The sequence below is a fragment of the Sphaeramia orbicularis genome, chromosome 7 (assembly GCF_902148855.1).
Source record: "Sphaeramia orbicularis chromosome 7, fSphaOr1.1, whole genome shotgun sequence".
In the NCBI taxonomy this organism is placed as follows: Eukaryota; Metazoa; Chordata; class Actinopteri; order Kurtiformes; family Apogonidae; genus Sphaeramia; species Sphaeramia orbicularis.
In genome coordinates, this window is record NC_043963.1 from 11,821,669 (window position 1) to 11,843,976 (window position 22,308).

Here is a 22,308-nt window from a genome sequence, read left to right on the forward strand (position 1 = left end):
AACCTGTGGCTCTGGGGCCACATATTGCTCTTGGGCCCTTTTCCAGTGGTTCAATGTGCCTTTGTCAAAAAACATACAGAAATGAACAATACTCTTTGTTTTCGGGTTTTTTTTTTTGTTTTTTTTTTTTTTTTACAATTTTGCTATTATTTCCGTAACTATAAAGTGACTTTGTCATTAGGCAGTTGTAAAAATGTAAACTGCACTCCAAATGAATAAAAATAGTAGTAGTAGTAGTAGTAGTAGTAGTAGTAGTAGTAGCCTAATAGTAGTGAAAGTAGACTGCTTTTTAACTTTATGACATTGAAGGTATTCGTCTGTGTTCTTCATTGCAAAGAAAGCCTTCACATACCAGGTGATTTTTTTCTGCAAACCAAAAATAATGGCAAATATCACTGTTTTCTTTAGTTCTGTAATTTCTTTGTAGTTCTGTAAATGTACTGAAACTCTGATTTATTCTCCACATATTCTCCCCAAACTAATCCTAAAGAGCTTCTTAAACAGTCACCACTTTGAGGAAAAATATAAGGGTAACTTTTGGCTCCAGACCGTTTCGTTTTTTCTATTTCTGTCCTAAATTGGCTCTTTAGATTGCAAAGGTTACCGACCTATGCCCGAAAAACTCTATCTTGGAAATGATCAGCCTCAGAGATAAAATGTGCTAACTTTAACACTGTCTAAGATAAACTGTTGGTTATCTAATATTTTCAAGATATATGGTGAAATATGAGCTAAGTACATAGGATTACGTACATTTTTTTAATAATAGATTTATCTTAGAAATGTTACACTAGAAGGAATTTAACACATGCATGTACTTAAATATACTGACAGTGTTTAGAGCACAGGTGTCAAACATGTGGCCCCGGGACCAAATCTGGCCTGCCAAAGGGTCCAGTCCAGCCCTTAGGATGAATTTGTGAAATGCAAAAATTACACTAAGATATTAACAATCCTTTCATTTCGGGTTCCACATTCAGACCAAATCAATCTCAAGTGGGCAGGACCATTAAAATACTATCATAATAACATATAAATAATGACAACTCCAAATTTTTCTCCTTGTAAATGTCAATATTTTCATGTATTTACACTAAAACAAAGTACAATTTTGCATAAAACGTGAATAAGCTGAACAAATATGAACAACCTGAAATGTCTTCAAAGAAATAAGTACAATTTTAACAGTATTCTGCCTGTTACTAAATACTTTGTGTATTTATAGATCCACTGTGATCTGTAAGTTATTATATCATTATTATATATTATTATAATATTGTTAAAATTACACTTATTTTTTCAGTTTGTTCATGTAATTTACATCTTTTGACTGGATAGTTTGTAGATGTAAACCTTTTCATGAGGTACATTTACGTTTTTTTCCACTCTAAAACTTAAAAATGTCTTCTTCAATCTGTGCATTTAAAAGGATGTATAAATCCACTATAATAACAAAATATAGAACATTAGAAGTACGCATAAAATAAGATACTATAGTTAATTGGTTATCATGATAGGAAGATACTAACATATTTATTGATCATTGTATTTGGAGTAAATATTCGAGGTGGATATGTATATTATAGTTTATATTGAAAACGGTTGATTATTGCAAATCTGATTGTGTGTGAGGTGACTAAAAACAAAGTGTATATGAATGTTTTTTGTGGATGTTTTGTGTTATTGTAAAAAAAATATACAGAGGAAAATGTGTGTTAACAAAGCAAAGGAGGCGGATCTAGTTTGATTATTAGTTTGTAAAAAGGGGGTGGGAGTCAATAAGTTATACTTCTTCCCACTCCTTTTCGAGTGCAAAAAAATTGTATTTATTTATTTGTTTTGACCATGTTGTATGATTCTTTGTTATCTGATGATTCTATGTGCTCGAAATAAACTACTACTACTACTACTTGTAGATCCACTGTGATCTGTAAGTTATTATATTATATATTATTATGATATATTATTATAATATTGTTAAGATTATACTTATTTCTTCAGTTTGTTCATGTTATTCACATCTTTTGAAAGGATAGTTTGTAGATGTAAACCTTTTCATAAGGTACATTTACTTTTTTCTACTCTAAAACAGATAAAAGTTTGGAGTTGACCTTATTTATATATTATTATGTTATTATTTTACTGGTTCAGCTCACTTAAGATCAAATTTAGCTGAATGTGGCCCCTGAACTAACATGAGTTTGACACCCCTGGTTTAGAGGTTAGCTTAGCTCAGCAACAAACTTTTTTTTTTTTTTTCTTGAGAGTAAAACCATTTCACTCCTTAATTCAAACATTTTCACATTTTGACCACACACTGTATAGCTATAACCAAAGAACCATTTTGACTAGTATAGGTAATATTTCTACAGTTTCCCTGTTTATAATGTGAAAACACTTTGTTTATAATAACAAAGTGTAGCTAATTAACATGCACTGATTAGCATCTAAACATGCCACAGCTAACTCACCAATAAAATGTGACGTGACAGCCGGTGCACTCCAGGTAAGCTCTTTTTTGACAAAGTTCACAAAACCTTTCAGTTCCTTTAGGTAAAGCCAGAGGAATTATCTTAGATACTGGCTTTTGTTGCGTTTCCATTATATTCCACCTAAAAAGACGGTATGAGATAAGTAAAAACACGACCGTTGTAACTTTTCTAATTAGCAAACAAAGTTTTATGTTAGCTGTCTGTGTTTAGCTGTTGAGTTTACTGTCGCCTTGGAAACGACAGCTCCTGCACGTAAAGGCCTCACAATAGCTGAACCACTGGCTACACAAACAATACTGAGTAAAAGTCCTACTCCAACATGAGCTTTGTTGATTTAGTAGAGTTCTAATGACACATATGTATTTCCAGTTTTTGTATTAAGATCTGAGCTGGATATATGTGAAGTATGTACAGAAGTGAAAAAGTTTTAGGGAAAAAACAGCTTCTTTAAAACAAAGTGGTAGAATTTAGTGACACCCCCCCACCCTTTGCACTTAACAAATCTTGAACCCTTTTGTTCAGACAATATGAGATATATGACTAGGGATGTAACGATATGAAAATTTCATATCACGGTTATTGTGACCCAAATTATCACGGTTATCATTATTATCGCGATATTGTTGAAATTGTGCTCAAAATGTTCAAAAAGTACTTATACACACACTGAAATAATTTAACCAAGTTGTATTTTAAATAAATAAATAAATAAATAAAATAAAATAATAGCCACAATGTACTTTCTGTTGGCAGAAACATTAAAGTATTAACATGTAAACAAATATACAAATGTGCATTAAAGATGTCACCTTATGGCCACTGTTTGACCATTTTCCATATCAAGTTTGAGTTGTTTGAGTTTCTTTTTCATAGATAGATAGATAGATAGATAGATAGATAGATAGATAGATAGATAGATAGATTTGATTTGATCTATTTATTTATTTCGAACATGCAAAAAAAACAAAAAAAACAAAACAAAATAAAACATTCAAATGGACAGAATCTATCTCTAAGCACATACAAGTCTGAATTTTGCATGGTCGAAATGGAGTAGGAAGAAGTATAAACTTATTTAATCCTACCCCTCAATGCTTTTACACCTTTATCACTAACTTGATACAAGAGTCAAACAATAATATTTTCCTAATTTTAACATCAAAAAACAACAAATACATAATGCAGTAACTGAATTACACCCAACAATATGATCATGGCAGTCCAGTCATACAAACAGACTCAACAATTCAACCATTATCTTCAATAATTACAGCATATTTATCACTACAACATCATCCATAAACAAACAGTCCTTATTGTCATTATTAAATACTGTACCTCTCAATAATCATTTTTCATATCTTTTTTTAAACTGAATTATGTTTGATATTTGTTTTATCTCCACACACAATTTGTTCCACAATTTTACTCAATTTTACCATAGATAGATAGATAGAATCAGAATCAGATTTATTGCCAAATATTTTTTACATTACAAGGAATTTGTCTTGGTTCTGTTGGTGCAAACAGTTAAAAGAAGCAGATATCAAAAATAAAACTAAGAATAAGAATATAGAAAAACAGAAGTGTTTGCGCCTGGAATGCTGCTGCTTCTCCAGGAAATGAACAGTACCCTGAGTTTTCAAAGTGCGGTAATCAAACACGGTTATCATGATAATTAGAATTTAAACGGTAATACTAACCATCAGGAATTTTACCGCAATTTATCATTATACCAGTAATCGTTACATCCCTATATATGACATTAATTATCTGGTCTTTTATACTAGGGTTTGTTCAACAAATGTCAGATGTTTCTTACTGTTTGTGCTGCATTTCTTCATGGGGTCAGAGTTCACACTAAAATCAGTGTTTTTCAACCTTGTGATCATGTCCTGGAAATCAAACGGGGTTGCCTAAAATTTCTAGTAGTTGATAATACATACATACATACATACATACATAAAATGTTTTCAAGGATTCAGTATATATTTCATTAGAATTAAAACACCACACACTTTTCCTAATAAAAATCAAGTTCAAGTAAAATGCAGTATATAATATCTGAGAGGGCATATGTTGATTGACCTGATCATGTGACTGCGTGCGTCTTTCAAATGTTCATTGTGGTCGCTTTCAATGCTGCAGGTCTTTAATAATTCATAGTTTTAGTTCTTGTTACCTCCGCCAAGGAGGTTATGTTTTTGCCAGGGTTTGTTTGTTTGTTTGTCTGTCTGTTTGTCTGTCCGTCAGTGTGCAACATAACTCAAAAAGTTATGGACAGATTTGGATGAAATTTTCAGGGTTTGTTGGAAATGGGATAAGGAAGAAATGATTAAATTTTGGTGGTGATTGGGGGTGGGGGGGCCCACAGGGGGGCCCATTTCCAACAAACCCTGAAAATTTCATCAAAATCTGTCCATAACTTTCTGAGTTATGTTGCACACTAACGGACAGACAAACAGACAGACAAACAAACAAACAAACAAACAAACAAACAAACCCTGGCAAAAACATAACCTCCTTGGCGTGGGGGGGGCCCACGGGGGGGGCCACTGATCAGCCTTGGCGGAGGTCTGCGCTCTCCGAGTGCTTCTAGTTTGTTCAGTATTAATTGTCAGCCTTGTAAATCCAAGCTGGACTGACTGTACATATCCTGACCAAGGAAAATAAAATTCTCACTTTGTGCAGTAATCTACACCTGGCTTTTCTACCTCTGTCCATAATAATATACATTATATAGCCTAAATGTTGTCTAAAATTAATGTTTATTTGCAACGTAGTATAGTAAACTATTACATGATCAAAACAAATTAATTTTAGCAAAAAAAAAGTCTCTGTTTTGAATGTCAGGGGTTGCCAGAAATTTGTGATGTTAAACTGGGGTTGCGAGCCAAAAAAGGTTGGGAACCACTGAACTAAATGGTCACTTGAACCTTTGCAACCTATTTAGTTCAGTTTTTTGAGTGTCTTTTAAGGCTGTGTACATATTCTGTGTATTCACTTATATCTGAATATGTATGCTCATTTCACCCCTCAAAAACAGCAAAGATAATGGTGGCCTCAGACTTTTGCACAGCACTGTTTCTGTTAAAAAACAACTTAACATGATATAAAATAAATATAGGAAACATACAAAATAAAATAGCTGAGATGCCATTTGGTATAAAATGTGAACTTTATTATGATAACAGCAGACTAACAGTACTTAACATAAGTCTCACACATTTTCTGGTGCTATTTGTTGCATTTATTTGGAGCAAATAGCCTACTAAATATATTCTATAAATAGCTTAAGCAAAAGTACAAAAATACCATTTTTAAAACAATTTGAACAGAGAAAAGCAATTCACCAGCTTTGGCATTTAACTTTTAACCTGTTACAGCAAAAATAACGATAAAAAAAAAATATTGGCGGAGCGTTTTGTGCAAGTATTTGATCTTATTAAGGATTCAGATTGATGCCCTGATTTTCCAAATATGCATTTATTTGTAGTACAGAAACAAATCATGTAATGTTGAGCAATGATCTTAACCTCAGAAAACTCAGATATGATGTTGGATCAAAAAGATGTCAATGGTTGTTACTCTTTCTTTCGCAGGTGGATGTATATGATTCCACTACACAGTAATAGTGGGACACACACCCAGGCCAGGATGAAACAGTAACCGAACCGTCCCGAGGTCAGTTCTCTGGAGTCTTGAAGGATTTCCTTATAGTGTAATGTGTAGATGACAGCAGCAGAAAAGGCTGTCAGACCTGAAAAAAAAACACAAAAATGATAAATATTTCAGAATCATTTTCATTCATAAGAAGGACAGTTGTGGACAAGATGCATGCAGTGCTTGTAAACATTCACAAAACATGCCATCATGTCAAAGGAACATTTTTTCACTTCATTTTTACCTGCAAAGATTTGACAGAGCCCAGTAAAGTAGAAGAGTCCACCCTTAGACATGGTGAAGAGCTGACCCAGGAAGACCAGGAAGGAGACCGAGGAGAAGACCACCGAGAGGACCATGAGGACCTGCACGGCTTGAAGCCACTCTGAGAAAGAAACAGAGGAAAGTGTTACATTTATGACAGACCTGTAAAAACTAAAGACTTTTAAGGTTAATGAAATTAGTGGGTACCAGTTTCCTTAGAAGATGCACACAGCCATGTTCCTGTGAAGTTGTCAAACCTACAGTTGTACCATAAGTCTGAGCTCACCGTCCCATCCCACACCCACCAGGACTTTAAAGAAATAAAAAAACAACAACAACAGATAAATCACTTATTGAATAATATGGTTAAACTGAACATCTCATACTATGAAATTTAATGATTTGGTGTACTATAAAATAATCAAATAATGCATGTTAATAATCCAAATAATGTTAGGTTAAGTTATTTGATGATAACAATGGGGGTGGGATTAAATAAGTTTTCTTCTTCCCACTCCTTTTCGAGTGTAAATGAATGATTTTGGAATTTCAAATTTGCATGTATTCTGTAAATGCTCAAAATAAACAAACAAATTAATGTATAAGGCAAAATTAAAGTTACTCCCTGTCTGTTTACGAAGGTTCTTCTCAACACAGTCTAAATATGTCTAAATATGATTTGTGAGATGTCTGTAAATTTGTTGTACTAAAAGCTAGAAAAGAGACTAAAAGAAGGTGTATATGTGTTGTTGGAATTAAAGTATGGAATGATTTAATGAATGTTGAGCTCATTTTTGTTTTTTTAAAAAATGGTATGTAGGGAAATTTTTGAAGGGTACAATTGTTAAGATATAATAATTAACTAGAAAAGCACTAAAAGAGCGCAGACCTCCGCCAAGGCAGATCAGTGCCACCCCCCCACCCCCACCAAAATGTAATCATTTGTTCTTTGTGCCAGTATCATTTCCTGGAAATTTCATACAAATCCGTCCATAACTTTTTGAGTTATCTTGCTAACAGACAAACAAACAAATAGCCAAACTAGAAAAGCACTCAGAGAGCCCAGACCTCCACCAAGGCAGATCAGTGCCCCACCCCCCACCCCGATCACCACCAAAATTTAATCATTTGTTCCTTGTGCCATCATCAACATTTCCTGAAAATTTCATCCAAATCCGTCCATAATTTTTTGAGTTATCCCGGTAACAGACAGATGAACAAACAAAAAATGCCCCCCCGATCACCACCAAAATTTTAGCATTTGTTCCTAGTGCCAGTATCAACATTTCCTGAAAATTTAATGAAAATTCATCCATAACTTTTTGAGTTATCTTGCTAACAGACAGACAAACCCCGATGAAAACATAACCTCCTTGGCGGAGGTAATAAGTAAATAATTTATTTTCTACTCTACATTAAATTACCATTAATTTGGTGGGTTATGTTTTCTGTTATGTTTTTGTTTTTTTTTTTGGTTTAGTTTCACTTCTTTATGTTTTTGCTTGTTTGTTTGCATTTTTGTTTTTTTCTTTTACCCATATTGAAGGCTGGGTAGTTTAATTTGTTACATAGGACAGGCTATATATAAACATTATACCTCTGTCTGGGCCTTTTCAGTCACTAACCTGTTGGTAATGTTTGTAGTGGTGACAGTGGTTGTATTATGTAGTGATTGAATAAAGAATTTCATCATCATCATCATCATCAACATAATTACTCATCTGGGTCCTGACTGGGACTCCTACCTTCTCCATGGTTGCTATGAACAACATGGCCAGGGTAATGAGATGCAACAGAGTCACAAACATAAGCAGGTACGCCATTTTCAACTTCCTGCAACAACAAACAAATCACTTTTTAGACTTCCCCAACAGCAACACCCAACATACAGGTCAGCACCGTGTGACCTGTCAGCAACGTGTGACCAATTAAACATGTTTATCAAGTCCACACTGAATTTCACTGTAGGGGAATTTTCCTGTTTTGCCTTGAAACATGAAATGGAAACTCTGAGTCGGTGAACAGAGTAAAGTCTGTGTTACATAAGAACCTGAGACCACACTTCAAAAACAGAGCACATTGAGTTATTTCTACAACTTCTCATTACTCGGCTGGAGTGTTATGATTGTAGAACTTTGCAAACATGCAGAAAACCTGCAGGGTGTGTCGACTGAAATCTAAATGATGCCAAAATATTTATCCAATTAAAGTCTCCGTCATCTGAATGGCTGCTCTGTAATTCATCGTAAATCTGGGTTTCATTAAAGTTGCTCTACTTTAAAAGTTTAATTTAAAGTCTGAAGAAAAGCCTATGATTTCACAGAGCTGTTTGTGGCTGTAGATGGTAAGGGTTAGGGGTAGTTTTAGTTTAACCCTAACACTAACCCTAGCAACAGAAATTGGAGTTTCCAGTAAAAGGACATGAAGTGGGGGAAATAAAAAACAAAGGACGGTAATGAGACAGGATGAAATTGTCCATGTGGATCTTTATCTCTGTAGGAGAGGTCCAGATGGGTGGGCGGTGGAGTCACGATTACCATCAATCATTATGTCATTACACTAGATTACATCCATCATCAAAAAAAAAAAACAAAAAAAAAAAATGAATGAAAGATAAATTCAATATCAATTTAAAAAAAAGGCTTAAAATGATGAAAAAAACAAGTAGATTAGGAATTCAGTGGGTCACACAAGCAGCAATCAAACATATACACACTATTTTTTTTCTAAAAAGACTTATCTTTATGCAACTAAGCAGAAAATGTGAGCTTAAAATTTAAAAAATAATGCTCTTTGGTTATTTTCAGAACCTGATAAATGAAAACCTGATGTATGCGCTTTAGAATGATCCTATGATACTTATTGATTTTCCAAAAAAAGTCAAGTATATCTCCACTTACCTGGGGTGTTGCTCGTTTCTCTGAACCCAATCGTCGCCGTCGTAGTACTACTCTACAACACTGAGCCAATCTTGGTGGTCCTCAGCTTTCTAGCACTGCCACACCCCCCTTATTTTTTTAGCTCTCCATCCAAACTTTCCAAGGAGAACGCCCATTTCCTCTGCGCAGAACAGAGCTCCCTTATGCTCTGTGCTCGAAATCCCTCAGTACAACATCACCATCCAAAAAAGACTCAAGCGAGACCCACCCATGGCCATTGGAAGCACATAAAACCACATGAAAAGACCTCCTCGGTAAACAGTCCCCTCGGAATACACTTAATGAGCATATTGCTGTACCTCATCCATTCACAATCTGACTCTGGATCGAGCAGATATGAGGAATAAAACACACAGATGTGACATAGCTCATGTTTGCTGTGGAACAAAATGAGTTATACGTGTGCACTGGTCAGAGAGAAAACATCAGGGCGGGTCAGAACATAGAAATAGCCGGTGGAAGAGGTATTCATATCCTCGACTGAAGTAAAAATACTGTAAAAATACTCCTCTGCAAGTGAAAGTTATGCAGTAAAACTTACAATCACAGTCAACACTAGAAAAAATCAGTATCTCACCTACTGTATTTTTTTCATTTCTAGTCAAAATATCTCATCACACTTAAAATAAGACATCATCACCTAATAATAATAATAATAATAATAATAATAATAATAATAATAAGGGATTCGATTTATATAGTGTTTTTCACCTAAAGTGTAACTTTTCAGTGAGATATAAGAACTTATTTTCAGACAATAGATTTTGAAAATCTTATTTCAAGAAATCCTTCCAAGATAATTTTCACTTGTTCCACTAGCAGATTTTTTTTTTTTGCTTGAATTCAAGCAAAAAAAAAAAACATCTGCAAATGGAACAAATCAAATAAGACTCTTGAAATAACATTTTCCAGATCTATTGTCTAAAAATAAGTTCTTATATCTCACTGAAAAGTTACTCTTTAGACTTGGTAAGAATTTGATTTTTTTCCTGTGAAATGTACTTGAAGTGTGAAAATTTGAAGTGTATATATATATATACATATATATATATATATATATATATATATGATGTTTCTGGATTAATTTTACTGCTGCGGATGTTTAATGTTTTGCTCTTTTGACTTCCTTGCATTCTGTTGAGTTATTAAATCTACAGTAATGCATCATATTCTATAAGATCAACACGTTATGTGGTTTTCACAGGAAAAGAAGAGAATGAAAAGCTGTATAATGAAACATAACTAAAGCTGTGAGACAAATGTGGTGGTGTAAAATGTACAATACTTGTCTCAGAGATGTAGTGGAGTAAAAAAATAAATACTCAAATGCATGATCATGTTTGTTGTGTTTTCTTTTTAAATACTATTTAACTGTTCCTTTTTTCAAACAACAGTATAGTATGTTTGTTTTACTTTACTATATCTTATATACCTTACTCTTGCTTGAAAAACAACAGTTAAATAATAAATATCAAGTGCCTTTAATGTGTACTTGAGTTTGGTAGACCACTGAATTTCCTCATCTCTTGAAGCAGTGGTTTTCAGTTTGGGACCCATTTTTTCCAAAGTTGTAACCCAGTTTTATAGAATTCCATTTGAGCACACATGTTTTTCACAAGTTGGGCTGAAAACATGTTCCATGTCATTGTGAGGCTTTTTGTAAACAATGTAAACACATGACTCAAACGCTGAATGAAGAACATGACTGTTTGATCAAATTTGTACAAATTAACTATGACTTTAAAAAAAATTAAGTGCAAACAGTGTCTGTTTTGGTTGTAATTGATATTTCCATTTTAATATTATACTTCTGACTTGGATGTATTTATTGTTAGTGTTTGTAAATCTGTGTTTATCTCATGTAAGTTCATTTTTGCGCAACATCTCACCTATAAACATCCGTAATAACCACCAGGTCCTGCAGACTTTGACACGTCTCTCAAGATAAAAGTCTAACATCAGAGTGCATTGAAAGCTGTAAAAAGTTATTTTAAAGTTGTTGTTTTTAAAGAAACTACATACTTCATGACCCACTTGAAATGAGTCTGTGGCCCACTTTGGGGTCATGACCCCCTAGTAGGGAATGCTGATCCTAAAGGAACACTTGAACCTACAGGTTAATGCAAACATTCAAATATAGCACAACTGCAGACAAATGTATTGGACTACAAATATAATATTTCCCTCTGAGATGTAGTGGAGTACATAGGTACCTCATTCATACTTCCTCCCACTCCTTTTCGAAAGTGCAAATCAAGTCATACTTTGTTTTCATGTATATGTATAGGTTTTTGTTTGTTTTGTTTTCTTATGATCTGTTTCATTTATAAGGACTAAGTAGGATTACTTTGTTTTGTTGCATATTCAAAATAAACTAAACTAAATTTAATTTGTGTAGTTAGGCACAGTATTGGAGTAAAAGTACTCACTTGAACCACAGGGCTTGAAGGCAAAATAACTTAAAATAACATGTTTTTTTTTCTATCCTCAAAAAGAAACTTGGAACTGCAGCCTTATACATGATCTAACAAAAAGAAGTCTTATTTATTTATTTATTTATTTAAATTAAGCATTTGAGCAATTTAACGTAACAGCAAGTTACATTTATTAGCCAGGTAAATTAGATAGATAGATAGATAGATAGATAGATAGATAGATAGATAGATAGATAGATAGATAGATAGATAGATAGATAGATAGATAGATAGATAGATAGATAGATAGATAGATAGATAGATAGATAGATAGAAGTCAAAGGACAGGAGTGAGGATTTAAAATGTTATGTTAAGTTATTTGATGATGAGAATGGGGGTGGGATTAAGTAAGTTTTTCGAGTATAGATTAATGATTTTTTTGGGAATTTTGAATTTGCATGTATTCTGTAAATGCTTGAAATAAACAAACAAATGAAATGAAATGAAATGAAATAGATAGTAAAAGTACTCACTTGAACCGCAGGGCTTGAAGGCCTTAAAATTAAAATTCATAAAACTTAAAATAACATATGTATTTTTTTTTTTTTTTCATCCTCAAAAAGAAACTTGGGACTGCTACCTTACAGATGATCTAACAAAAAGAATTCATATTTATTAATTTATTTTAATTAAGCATTTGAGCAATGTAATGTAATTAGATAGATAGATAGATAGATAGATAGATAGATAGATAGATAGATAGATAGATAGATAGATAGATAGATAGATAGATAGATAGATAGATAGAAGTCAAAGGACAGGAGTGAGGATTTAAAATGTTATTATGTTAAGTTATTTGATAATGAGAATAGGGGTGGGATTAAATAAGTTTTTCGAGTATAGATGATTTTTTTTTTTTTTTGAATTTTGAATTTGCATGTATTCTGTAAATGCTCGAAACAAACAAACAAATGAAATGAAATAGATAGATAGATAGATAGATAGATAGATAGATAGATAGATAGATAGATAGATAGATAGATAGATAGATAGATAGATAGATAGATAGATAGATAGATAGAATCAGATTTATTGCCAAGTAATTTTTACATTACAAGGAATTTGTCTTGGTTCTGTTGGTGCAAATAGTTAAAAGAAGCAGATATCAAAAATAAAAATAAGGATAAGGATATAGAAAAACAGACGTGTTTGCCTTCAGAAGTGAAAAAGAGAAAAGGGTATTAGATAGATAGATAGATAGATAGATAGATAGATAGATAGATAGATAGATAGATAGATAGATAGATAGATAGATAGATAGATAGATAGATAGATAGATAGATAGATAGATAGGCTGACTGGGTAATTGCAGTAGATGTCATATTTTATGGCTTTAACTAATGTTTCCATTTGAACAAAGGTAATTCTGCTGCTTGTACTCCAGTTAAAATACTCATTTGCTTAAATTCAAAGTCTGCTGGTAATGAGGTTGAACTGCTCTCATGATACGAATCCCACAAGAACGACTCTGGCGCCATCTAATGTTTGTGTGAAAAGCTGACCTGATATTTAGAAAATACCATCATCTCCAGTAAATTAAGCACAAATTCCACAGAAAACATGTAGGCCACACAGCATGAAAACAAACGGATGTAGGTTACGTTTATGGATTCCCATTATGAGTTTGATGCAACGGGGGAACTAGTTTTTGAGAGGTCGAGTTTTTAGGTTATCTCTCAAGGTTTTTATCAGAAAATTTGTGAGGTAAAATCTTTCGTAAAACTGTTGAAATAGCATTATTATTTCTTGACAGATGCTGGATTAAAGCAGTTTATTTCAGCTGCTTCTCTGGCCGTGTCCCCCCCTCCCGCCTCTCATGAATGGACCGGTCCGTTGCCTAGGTGCTCGTAGAAGCCAAGTCCCTCCGCCACGCCTGTTCTCTACACTTAGCTTTTCTGTTGCTCCTACCTCCAGTAAGGTGCGTAAATCTTTAACTTTGACACGACTCTTGCCACTGCTAACTTAGCATTAAAGCTTTGAAGCAGTCATTCTAAATTATATCAACTAAAACATTACGGCGGTCACCAAATGATGCTAACGGAGACTGGACAAAGCTATGGCTAATGATACCGTTAGCAAGCTAGCGTTAGCTGGATGTGAGGGATAACTTTACAACTAACTTTACTATCTAGCACTTCGGGGTACAACAGCTGCCCCTTTGAGTAGTTTATTAGCTCATTGTAGCACTGTGTAGTCTGCAAATGTGTAATTATCTTTGCTAGACACAGCTGTGTAGTCTGAACCCTTGCGTGAAAAGGAATGCCAGTGGCTGTTGTCCTCCAAAACCCTCATTTGCTCCTCCTCTTCAGACATTTTGGTGGGACTGGACAGCTGGAAAATTAAATGTGTTGTCCTGCGTAAGAGAAAAGTTGTCAGCTGTTTGGACTAAAGTAGCACAGCCCGTCCACGCCACATGTCGTTGATGCCTACGTGTAGTCTCCCTAAATGCAGGGAAAAGAAGAGGTCATCAGCGTTTTATTGTAGCTGCTAGTGTTAAATTTTTCATGATAGCCAAGTAGCAGATCATAGCTTATCAGCTTAGAGCTTTGCATAGCCTCAGGTGATGTCATGCAGTAACTCACCTGTGCATTGTGTGGCTGCCTCAGTTAAGCCTGATAGTCTATTCTGACAGAAAGCAGGTCCTAACTTGACAGCACATTGTTCTACTCCTTTCACAGGGGAGCTCCAGGTCAGAAGAGGTTGCCATGGATGGATTTCGACAACAATGCCAGTATTGAGGATTTACTGAAACTACTCTCAGGATCTTTGCACTATTGTAGAGGTGCACTCTGTGAGGTGCCATGCAGGTTCAAGTGTTTTAATGGGATCAAAACTTTCAGCAGTGAGGAAGGAGTTCGTCACTCACAGATGCAGCTTCATCCAACAAATGTGTGACCATGGATCATGAAGAGGTAACATTTTTATGTATTACTTTGTTTTACACAGAGATGGCACACAGCGAAAGTCAGTATTATTAAGGAGGTACAGCAAATTTCTTCTTTTTTTTCCCCCTTTTTTTATTAGGGATTGTTAACAGGACAACGTGGACAGAAAAACAACAACAACAACACATAAACAAAGGGAAAACCAATCAAACAAACCAAAAACAACAACAACGACAGAGTATTGACAAACAACGACATCATCATATTACAATGAAAAGATCATAAATTTAAATAGCAACTAAGCAATATAGCTTGGTTAGGGGCAATAGGGAAAAGGGGAGGAAGGGTGTGTGAATGAAAGTGAGGAGTGAGGGGGAAAATAATAATTGTTGTAATAATACAAAAATATATAAATAATAATACCAGTAGTCTAATTTGCTAGCATTATTGTGGTGGTGGTAGCGGCGGAGGCAGTTACAATACAACAATGAGTTAAATAACTTAACATTTGTAATAATTTATTTGTAACAGTTACTGTCTGTTTTAAGTTTATATGAATCAATTTAAATTAATATGACTATGGGGTGTGTGTGTGTGTGTGTGTGTGTGTGTGTGTGTGTGGTGGTGGTGGTGGTGGTGGTGGTGGTGGGGTACAGCAAATTTCTAGTTTTGATGGACCTTTCCTGCATTATTTATCCTCATGTTTGTTTGTAGCGTTTGTGACCTTGTTTAGATACTCTCAGACCTTACTGACCTCTTTACCTGCAAGTCTGCTCTTTCATTTCCTCAGTGTTTAAATAAGTGGCAAAACAAAGGGCTTTCTTTCCAAACTATTTGTTCAATTGAATAACCCCTACAGTCCTAGCCAACAGTCATTAGTATTAGAAGTTTTCTTGAAAGTCTCTATTTCTGGACATAGAGAACAACAGCAAGAGCCTAGACAAGTTGCTGTGATGTGTAAGTACATGCACCTGAGACCTGATACCCAGCGTGCAACAATATGTTGCATGTTGTCTCCCAGAGTAGGCTAATTTCTTCATGGGGGGCCTGCTCATGTTACAAGGCATTAACGTACAGTATTGAATTCAGCAACAGGTGTTTACTGCTGGCATGCTGCTCCATTGTTGTAACCGCCTCGCATGTGCCAAGCAAACGGGTCGGTTTTCAACCACTCTGACAAACTTGAGGTTTAGCGGTTTTACTGATGCTTAATTTGGAAGACACAAAACATTCTGCCAATTGTATGTCAGCTTTCGTTGTGTGAAACCATTGTGTAAAACATACACCAGCAGTCTGTAGCTATAACTATAGATACTACTTATAATAATAATAATAAGAAGAAATAGTAGTAGAAGTATATAATCTCAGGTTGTACTATTCATCTCTACCATTGGGTCCTCTATAAACAATATTTAATCCACACACACACTTATAAGTAAGCAGCAATTCAAAATGAACTTGCATTGTGGTCACTTCCTCTCTGTAATCACATCAATGTGCAGGTATAACAGAAGGAAACAACCTCCAGGTCATTAATGGACCATCTAATAGTTTGCTCTGTACATTTATTCTGTAATTATACGATCTTTTTTTCTATAATTATTTATTTATTGCTTTTTATAATTTTCCATTGACATGTACATCTGAGGCACATTCAGATATTAACATACACATTTTACATTCTTTTACATTTACATGTGTACTGTAGGCTCATTTTCTCAAGATAACATCTCTAATATATCCTTTTCTCAACTGTCAGTGGAAGGAACAATTGAAATAAAGTAATAGAAAGAACATAAAATTTATATAAAATAAAATCAGGCCTCTGGATTATCGTGTATTGAACCCATTTTTTCCAACATGAAGCAAAAAGCTCTCATCTATGATGTACCAATGCAGTTATTTTCTCCATTTTGCAAATGTCTATTGTCATGTCCCTCCATGTGTTATTTGATCTTTTAGCCTTGTAAATTTGATCTGAACATACATTTTCTCTGACGAGCAATGTCCAAAGTTTCTAATGTACTGTAGATCTTTTGAGATTTATTGCAACAAAAACAGATATTTCCCTTCACAAAACCTTACATTTTGCAGTTTCATTCTTTAATTCCTTTTATGTTACAGCATATACACACACACAAATCATTCTGCTCTTCTGTTGGATCATCAGGTGGGTCCAGACCAGAGTTCTGCACAGCCACAGGGGGAGGTCTTACCTCCAGGGACCAGTAAAGGGGAACAGCACCATGATCTGTTACAACAGCTGCTGGACTCTGAGGCAAAGCTTCAGTCAGCCAACCAGGAGCTGCAGACAATACGCGTGCAGCAGGCCAGTGAGATGGAGGAGGTGAGATGGTGAATTATTTAAGCTCTTCTTGACCTTACTTGTAAAATGAAAAGTCCATAACAGGACAGTTTCACCTATGAACTCATTACATTATAGATGGGTAGTTTGCTTCAGGGGTCACATACAGCCCAAAGTGATCTCAAGCGGGCTGGACCAGTAAAATAATAGACATACTAACATATAACCAGATATTATTTCTCTTTGTCTTAGTGCAAAAAAATGAAATTACATTTTGAAAATGTGGATAACCTGAAGAACCATGTACGACCTGAAATTTCTTAAGAAAAATAGATGCAATTTCAACAACATTATGTCTTAGCTTATTATTAACACAACTTACTGATCACAGTGGATCTACAAATGCACAAAACATTTAGTTACAGGCAGAATATTATTAAAATTGCACTTAGTTTTGTTAAGATATTTCAGGCTCGTATTTGTTCAGATTATTCACATTTTATTGTGAAAGGATAGTTTGTGAATGTAAATACTTTCATAATGCAATTTAACTTTTTTCACATCAAACCAAGGAGAACATTTGGAGTTGTCATTATTTCTAGGTTTTTATGCTATTATTCAGGGTTTCTGTGGGTCATTAAAAAGCATTCAAAGTCATTAAATAGATTTTGAGAAAATTAAGGCCTTAAATGGCATTAATAAGCATTAAATTAGATGTCTAGAGCCATTAAAAAAATTAAATACACTTGATCGAAAAAAAGCATTGTTTTTCACCATTTATTTTGATTCTATAAACATTTGATAATTTTGATTGGAAGTATTGTGTGATGATTGACAGGCAGAACCCTTTAATTGGCTGTTGTTTATGGCCGATACACGAAGTCACAACATCGGATGCTCGGAATGCAACGTGCTGTGGGGAAAGAGTGGAGGGAATATTAGCAAATGTCAGAAAAATGGGAAAATGCAAGTTTCAGAAGAAGTGGTTGGAGGAGGAACAATTCAGAACCTGATGAAAGCCTGTCGAAGGTAAACTGTCATAAAACCATATATATATATATAAACTGTACCTGCAGTGGGACATGGGCATTAAATTTGTTTAAAGTGGCATTAAAAAGAGCATTAAAAAACATTAAATTAGATTTGTTGATACCTGCAGAAACCCTGTTATTTAAGTTGAGATCACCGTGGTCTGTATGTGGCCTCTGAAATGAAATAAGTTCGACACCCTTGACTGGTAACATCTCACACTCGGCAAATTTATCCCACGGGCCGCATTGGACCCTTTGGTGGGCAGGTTTTGGTCCCTGGGCCGTATATTGGACAGCCCTGTTCTAGAGGATGAAATGATTACAGAAACTGAATGAATGAGTTTGGTTTCTTGTAACTGTATGATAAATCCAGTCACACCAGAAAAAATCATTACAGTTAAAAGACGATGTGCTACACAACACACACACATCTACCCAACACACAGAGAAAAAACTACCAGTGGCATAGTGTTGTTTGTTACTCACAGCTGAATTACCTCTGGGTTTCTGGCCTTTTTTTGTGTGACAGGTTGAAAGTTATGTTGCACACATCCGCGGGTTACTCGAAGAGCGAGAGAGTCTGACTGCAGACTACGAGAGAGACAATGAACAGCTGCGACTGGAGCTTCATCACATCCGACAGCAGCAGGGTGAGTTGAGCGCAGCGCAGCGCAACGTTGGCCACCTCTCCTCTGGCTTTGTGATACTGATTTAGCAAAAGCTCTCAACCTCAACATTGTAAAGTGCCGTCCTTCGCTTTCACTTATTTTTGGCCTTGAATGTTTCAAACAAATCTGTCAGTTGTAGAAGTAGCGCAGCACTTTCTCAACTGTCCTGGCATAAAGTAAGCTGTTTCCTTAAACTCTTCTTCAGGGCCTGTCACACATTGGTAGATCAGAGTTCTCCTCATGTCCATACTGTTTAAATCAGACTAAAGTAGATTTTTTGGGGGTTAATTCTGAATGTGTTGCTAGTCTTTCTTTGGTAGACGCCTTCTTGATATGGTAATCACATTTGTCTTGGATATGTATATACAGTGATGGAAAAAATTATTAGACCACCCTTGTTTCCTTTAATTTTTTGTTCATTTTAATGCCTGGTAAAACTAAAGGTACATTTGTTTGGACAAATATAACGATAACAATAAAAATAGCTAAGAAGAGTTTAATTTCAGAGCTGATATCTATCCATTTTCCGTGTTTTCTTGATAATAACCAAAACTACTTCAGTTCTTGCATCAACATCTATGGCATTGTACTGACAAAAACAGTGCTTTTAGGCATTCCATGTTTTCTTTTCTGTCTGTTTTAGTCACATGATACACACAGGAGTTAGTACTTGATTGCATAACCATTGTTTTTGATGACTTTTGATGGTCTAATAATTTTTTTATGCGACTATATAGCATAATAACCTAATAACCGATAAAAAAAGAAAGATAACTCTAAACTTTATTCTGTTTTAGAGTGAAACAAGTAAAACGACATTAAGGAAAATATTTACATCTGCAAACTATTCTTTAAGTGTGAACAACATGAACAACCTGAAATTTCTTAGGAAAAATAAGTGCAATGTTAACAATATTACACCTCAGCTTCTTGCTTGATTCTTTTTCTGCTTGATTGCATAACCGTTGTGTTTGTTGACTTTTGATGGTCTAATAATTTTTTCCACGACTGCATAATGAGGTTTTATTCACCTTGAACTGTTGGCAGAGGTGTTTATTGTCAATCGTTGACACCTATGACATTGACACTATGAGAAATTTCCATCAATTTCTGTCTCAGAATTAAAAGTAGGGTGGATTTTTCATGGCATCGGAACCAAATGAATATGGTGTCTGGCAGATCAGTCTGGTAATGCTCCCATTATACTGATTTGTTTCAGACTGGATTGATGCAATCCAGTTACAAGCATTTATCTACTGTGAGGCGTGTCCGATGTGGTTTGATACACTGACAGGTTGCTATCTGTAACTCTTCAAGATGAACAGGAAATCCTACCAGTTGTACCTTTGGAGATGAATTATAGCTCTGTCTATAAGCTCCTGACAAGTGCTTGAACATACAGGGGTTGGACAAAATAATGGAAACACCTTCTATGATGCCACAATGTTAGGTGTTTCCATTATTTTGTCCAACCCCTGTATATGTAACTTATGGCCTTCAGTCTTATGTCCTTATGCATATTTCAGACCACAAATGCACCGCTTATCCTTGTCTTATGATCTTACGAATGGTCAAAAATATGTTCTTATGATTTTATTGTGAAATCTGTAGTCAAGATTGTCACTGAAACTCAAAATCCTCTTTGTCAATAGGAATCTGAGCAAATATGGTTTTCATATTTACAGCCAGATTTAATGAGTTTAATTCACCACCTGTCTCAATGTCCCATATGTCATTTCTGATTGGCTGTAGCTCCGTCCAATTGCGTCTGTTAGAGCATTCCCAGAAAATTCTCATTTCAGAATTAATCTTTGCTTGGTTTTTTTCTGGGTATTCCAGCTTCCTCCCACCATCCAAAGACATGCACTGATAGGTTAATCGGTTAATCTAAATTGCCCATAGGTGTGAATGTGAGAGTGATTGGTTGTTTGTCTCTATAAGTCAGCCCTACGATCAACTGGTGACATGCCCAGGGTGTACCCCGCCTTCGCCCATAAGTAGCTGGGATAGGCTCCAGTGACCCTAGTGAGGATAAAACAGGTTCAGATAATGAATGAATGAATGAATGGTTTTTCTGACTGAGCTGCTTGTAGCGAAGGTTCAAAGGATGTGAGATGAACACAGCATTAGCCTTTTCCCCAATTATACCGCTGAGTGACCCTGCATGATTGAACCACTTAATGACTGAAGCTTCAAACAATGGTGCTCTCCTCTATCAAATTCATTCTGTTATTTTTCCTTAAGAGAAAATGACTTCAAAGTGCACATAGGACAGTACACAAAATGAGCAGTGTAAGCAGATTACTTAATTATTATGAGCTGATCATTTTAACAGTATCTGTATACAGTATATACATGATTGTGTTTCAGTCTTTTTTCTTCTCCCATTTACTTATAGTAGGTGAAATTTCACATCTGAGGACACATTTTAAAAATGTCTGAAGACCTTTTTATTCAGGAAAGCATATCCATGATTTCCCCACATCTGTGCATAGTTCACCTGTTTTAACTATCTTTTTTTAAACTGTTTTTTTTCTGCCTTACTTACTTTCTATTTTTATTCTCTGACTTCCCTTTTAATCATATTTATTGTACCCTGCCTGTAGCACTTGGAGGTTTTTAGATAAAAATATAAAGTGCATTTATCTATAAAAAAAACATCAAGTTTGTTTCAATATACTTCAAAATTGGCACATACATAGAGGCAATTGATATGTTGACATCAGCACACGTGTAGACATGATGACATCAGCTGGATCGGGACCAAAATAAGATACAACACGTGCGAGGCGCGGGGTTTGTTGTGTCTGGACCCACTTGTTTTTTTATTAATATTGTTGCGCTGACTGGAGTAGCACTCCTAATTTCATTGTACATACAGTGACAATAAAGGCTATTCTATTCTATTCTATTCTATTCTATTCTATTCTATTCTATTCTATTCTATTCTATTCTGTTCTGGTCTATAGTAATCACCGTTCATATACCACCCTGTCTTCCAGAGACTGAGAGCAAGGAGCTGGCAGAGATGCTGGCCCAGAAGGACCTCGGGGAGATCGGCCTGAGCAGCCCCAGTGAACTGGTGGCGTATTTGCTGGTGGAAAGGGCGACGCTGCTGGAAAGGCTGGAGGAGGCTGAGAGGAGGCTGGAAACCGAGAGCCTCACTGGGAACTTAAGGGATGTTCACCTCCAGGTAAAACGCAATGACCTACATCAGAGTCCTGTTAAAGCGCCTCAGGAATAAAGACACACATGCCCATTTTCTAACAGTGTCTTCTATAGCGTGTCCATCTGTGCAGTTAATTTTGAACATTTATAGGGTTGTCGCATCTCACATCTTCAATAAATTTACTGCCTCCGCTGAAATTCCATATTAAAGGGGTCGTATTTTGCTAAACCCACTTTTATTAGTCTTTGGTTCATTTATTTGTGTATTTGGACCCTAGTAGTTCATAAGGTTTGAATTTGAACCCTCCAGGTGCTGCAAAGCTATTTTTATTTTCATTTTGGCAAAAATCGAGTGGATTTCTACAACCCGTTTTAATTCCTGCTTAATTTGTTATGTTTTATAACTAGTTATGTCACA

The 22,308-nt window shown here is 35.2% G+C and overlaps 3 protein-coding genes across 5 annotated transcripts in view; 1 reads left to right on the forward strand and 2 right to left on the reverse strand.

Moving 5' to 3' along the window:
* Window positions 1-2,602, reverse strand: part of zmynd12 (zinc finger, MYND-type containing 12) — a 28,133-nt gene extending 25,531 nt beyond the window's left edge. The window contains exon 1 of the mRNA XM_030138096.1: window positions 2,472-2,602. Coding sequence (XP_029993956.1) covers window positions 2,472-2,602 — 131 coding nt within the window. The remainder of the gene's footprint in view (window positions 1-2,471) is intronic.
* A 3,042-nt stretch (window positions 2,603-5,644) lies between these two features.
* On the reverse strand, window positions 5,645-9,831 carry emp3b (epithelial membrane protein 3b (MAM blood group)). Its single transcript, XM_030137920.1, has 5 exons — window positions 9,320-9,831; window positions 8,165-8,252; window positions 6,627-6,729; window positions 6,400-6,540; window positions 5,645-6,252 (listed from the first exon to the last, which is right to left on the reverse strand). Exons 2-5 carry the CDS (start codon window positions 8,240-8,242, stop codon window positions 6,077-6,079), a joined length of 498 nt encoding a protein of 165 aa, XP_029993780.1. The 5' UTR covers window positions 8,243-8,252; window positions 9,320-9,831; the 3' UTR covers window positions 5,645-6,076.
* Window positions 9,832-13,662: 3,831 nt separating this feature from the next.
* Window positions 13,663-22,308, forward strand: part of ccdc30 (coiled-coil domain containing 30) — a 28,886-nt gene continuing 20,240 nt past the window's right edge. For 2 of the 3 annotated variants that reach the window (XM_030139566.1, XM_030139567.1), the window contains exons 1-5: window positions 13,663-13,751; window positions 14,512-14,745; window positions 16,889-17,065; window positions 18,584-18,704; window positions 21,725-21,915. In XM_030139566.1, the coding sequence (XP_029995426.1) occupies window positions 14,731-14,745; window positions 16,889-17,065; window positions 18,584-18,704; window positions 21,725-21,915 (504 nt within the window). In that variant the 5' untranslated portion in view covers window positions 13,663-13,751; window positions 14,512-14,730. Of the gene's footprint in view, window positions 13,752-14,142; window positions 14,297-14,511; window positions 14,746-16,888; window positions 17,066-18,583; window positions 18,705-21,724; window positions 21,916-22,308 lie in introns of all 3 variants that reach the window. The other variant, XM_030139565.1, reaches the window with a different exon arrangement.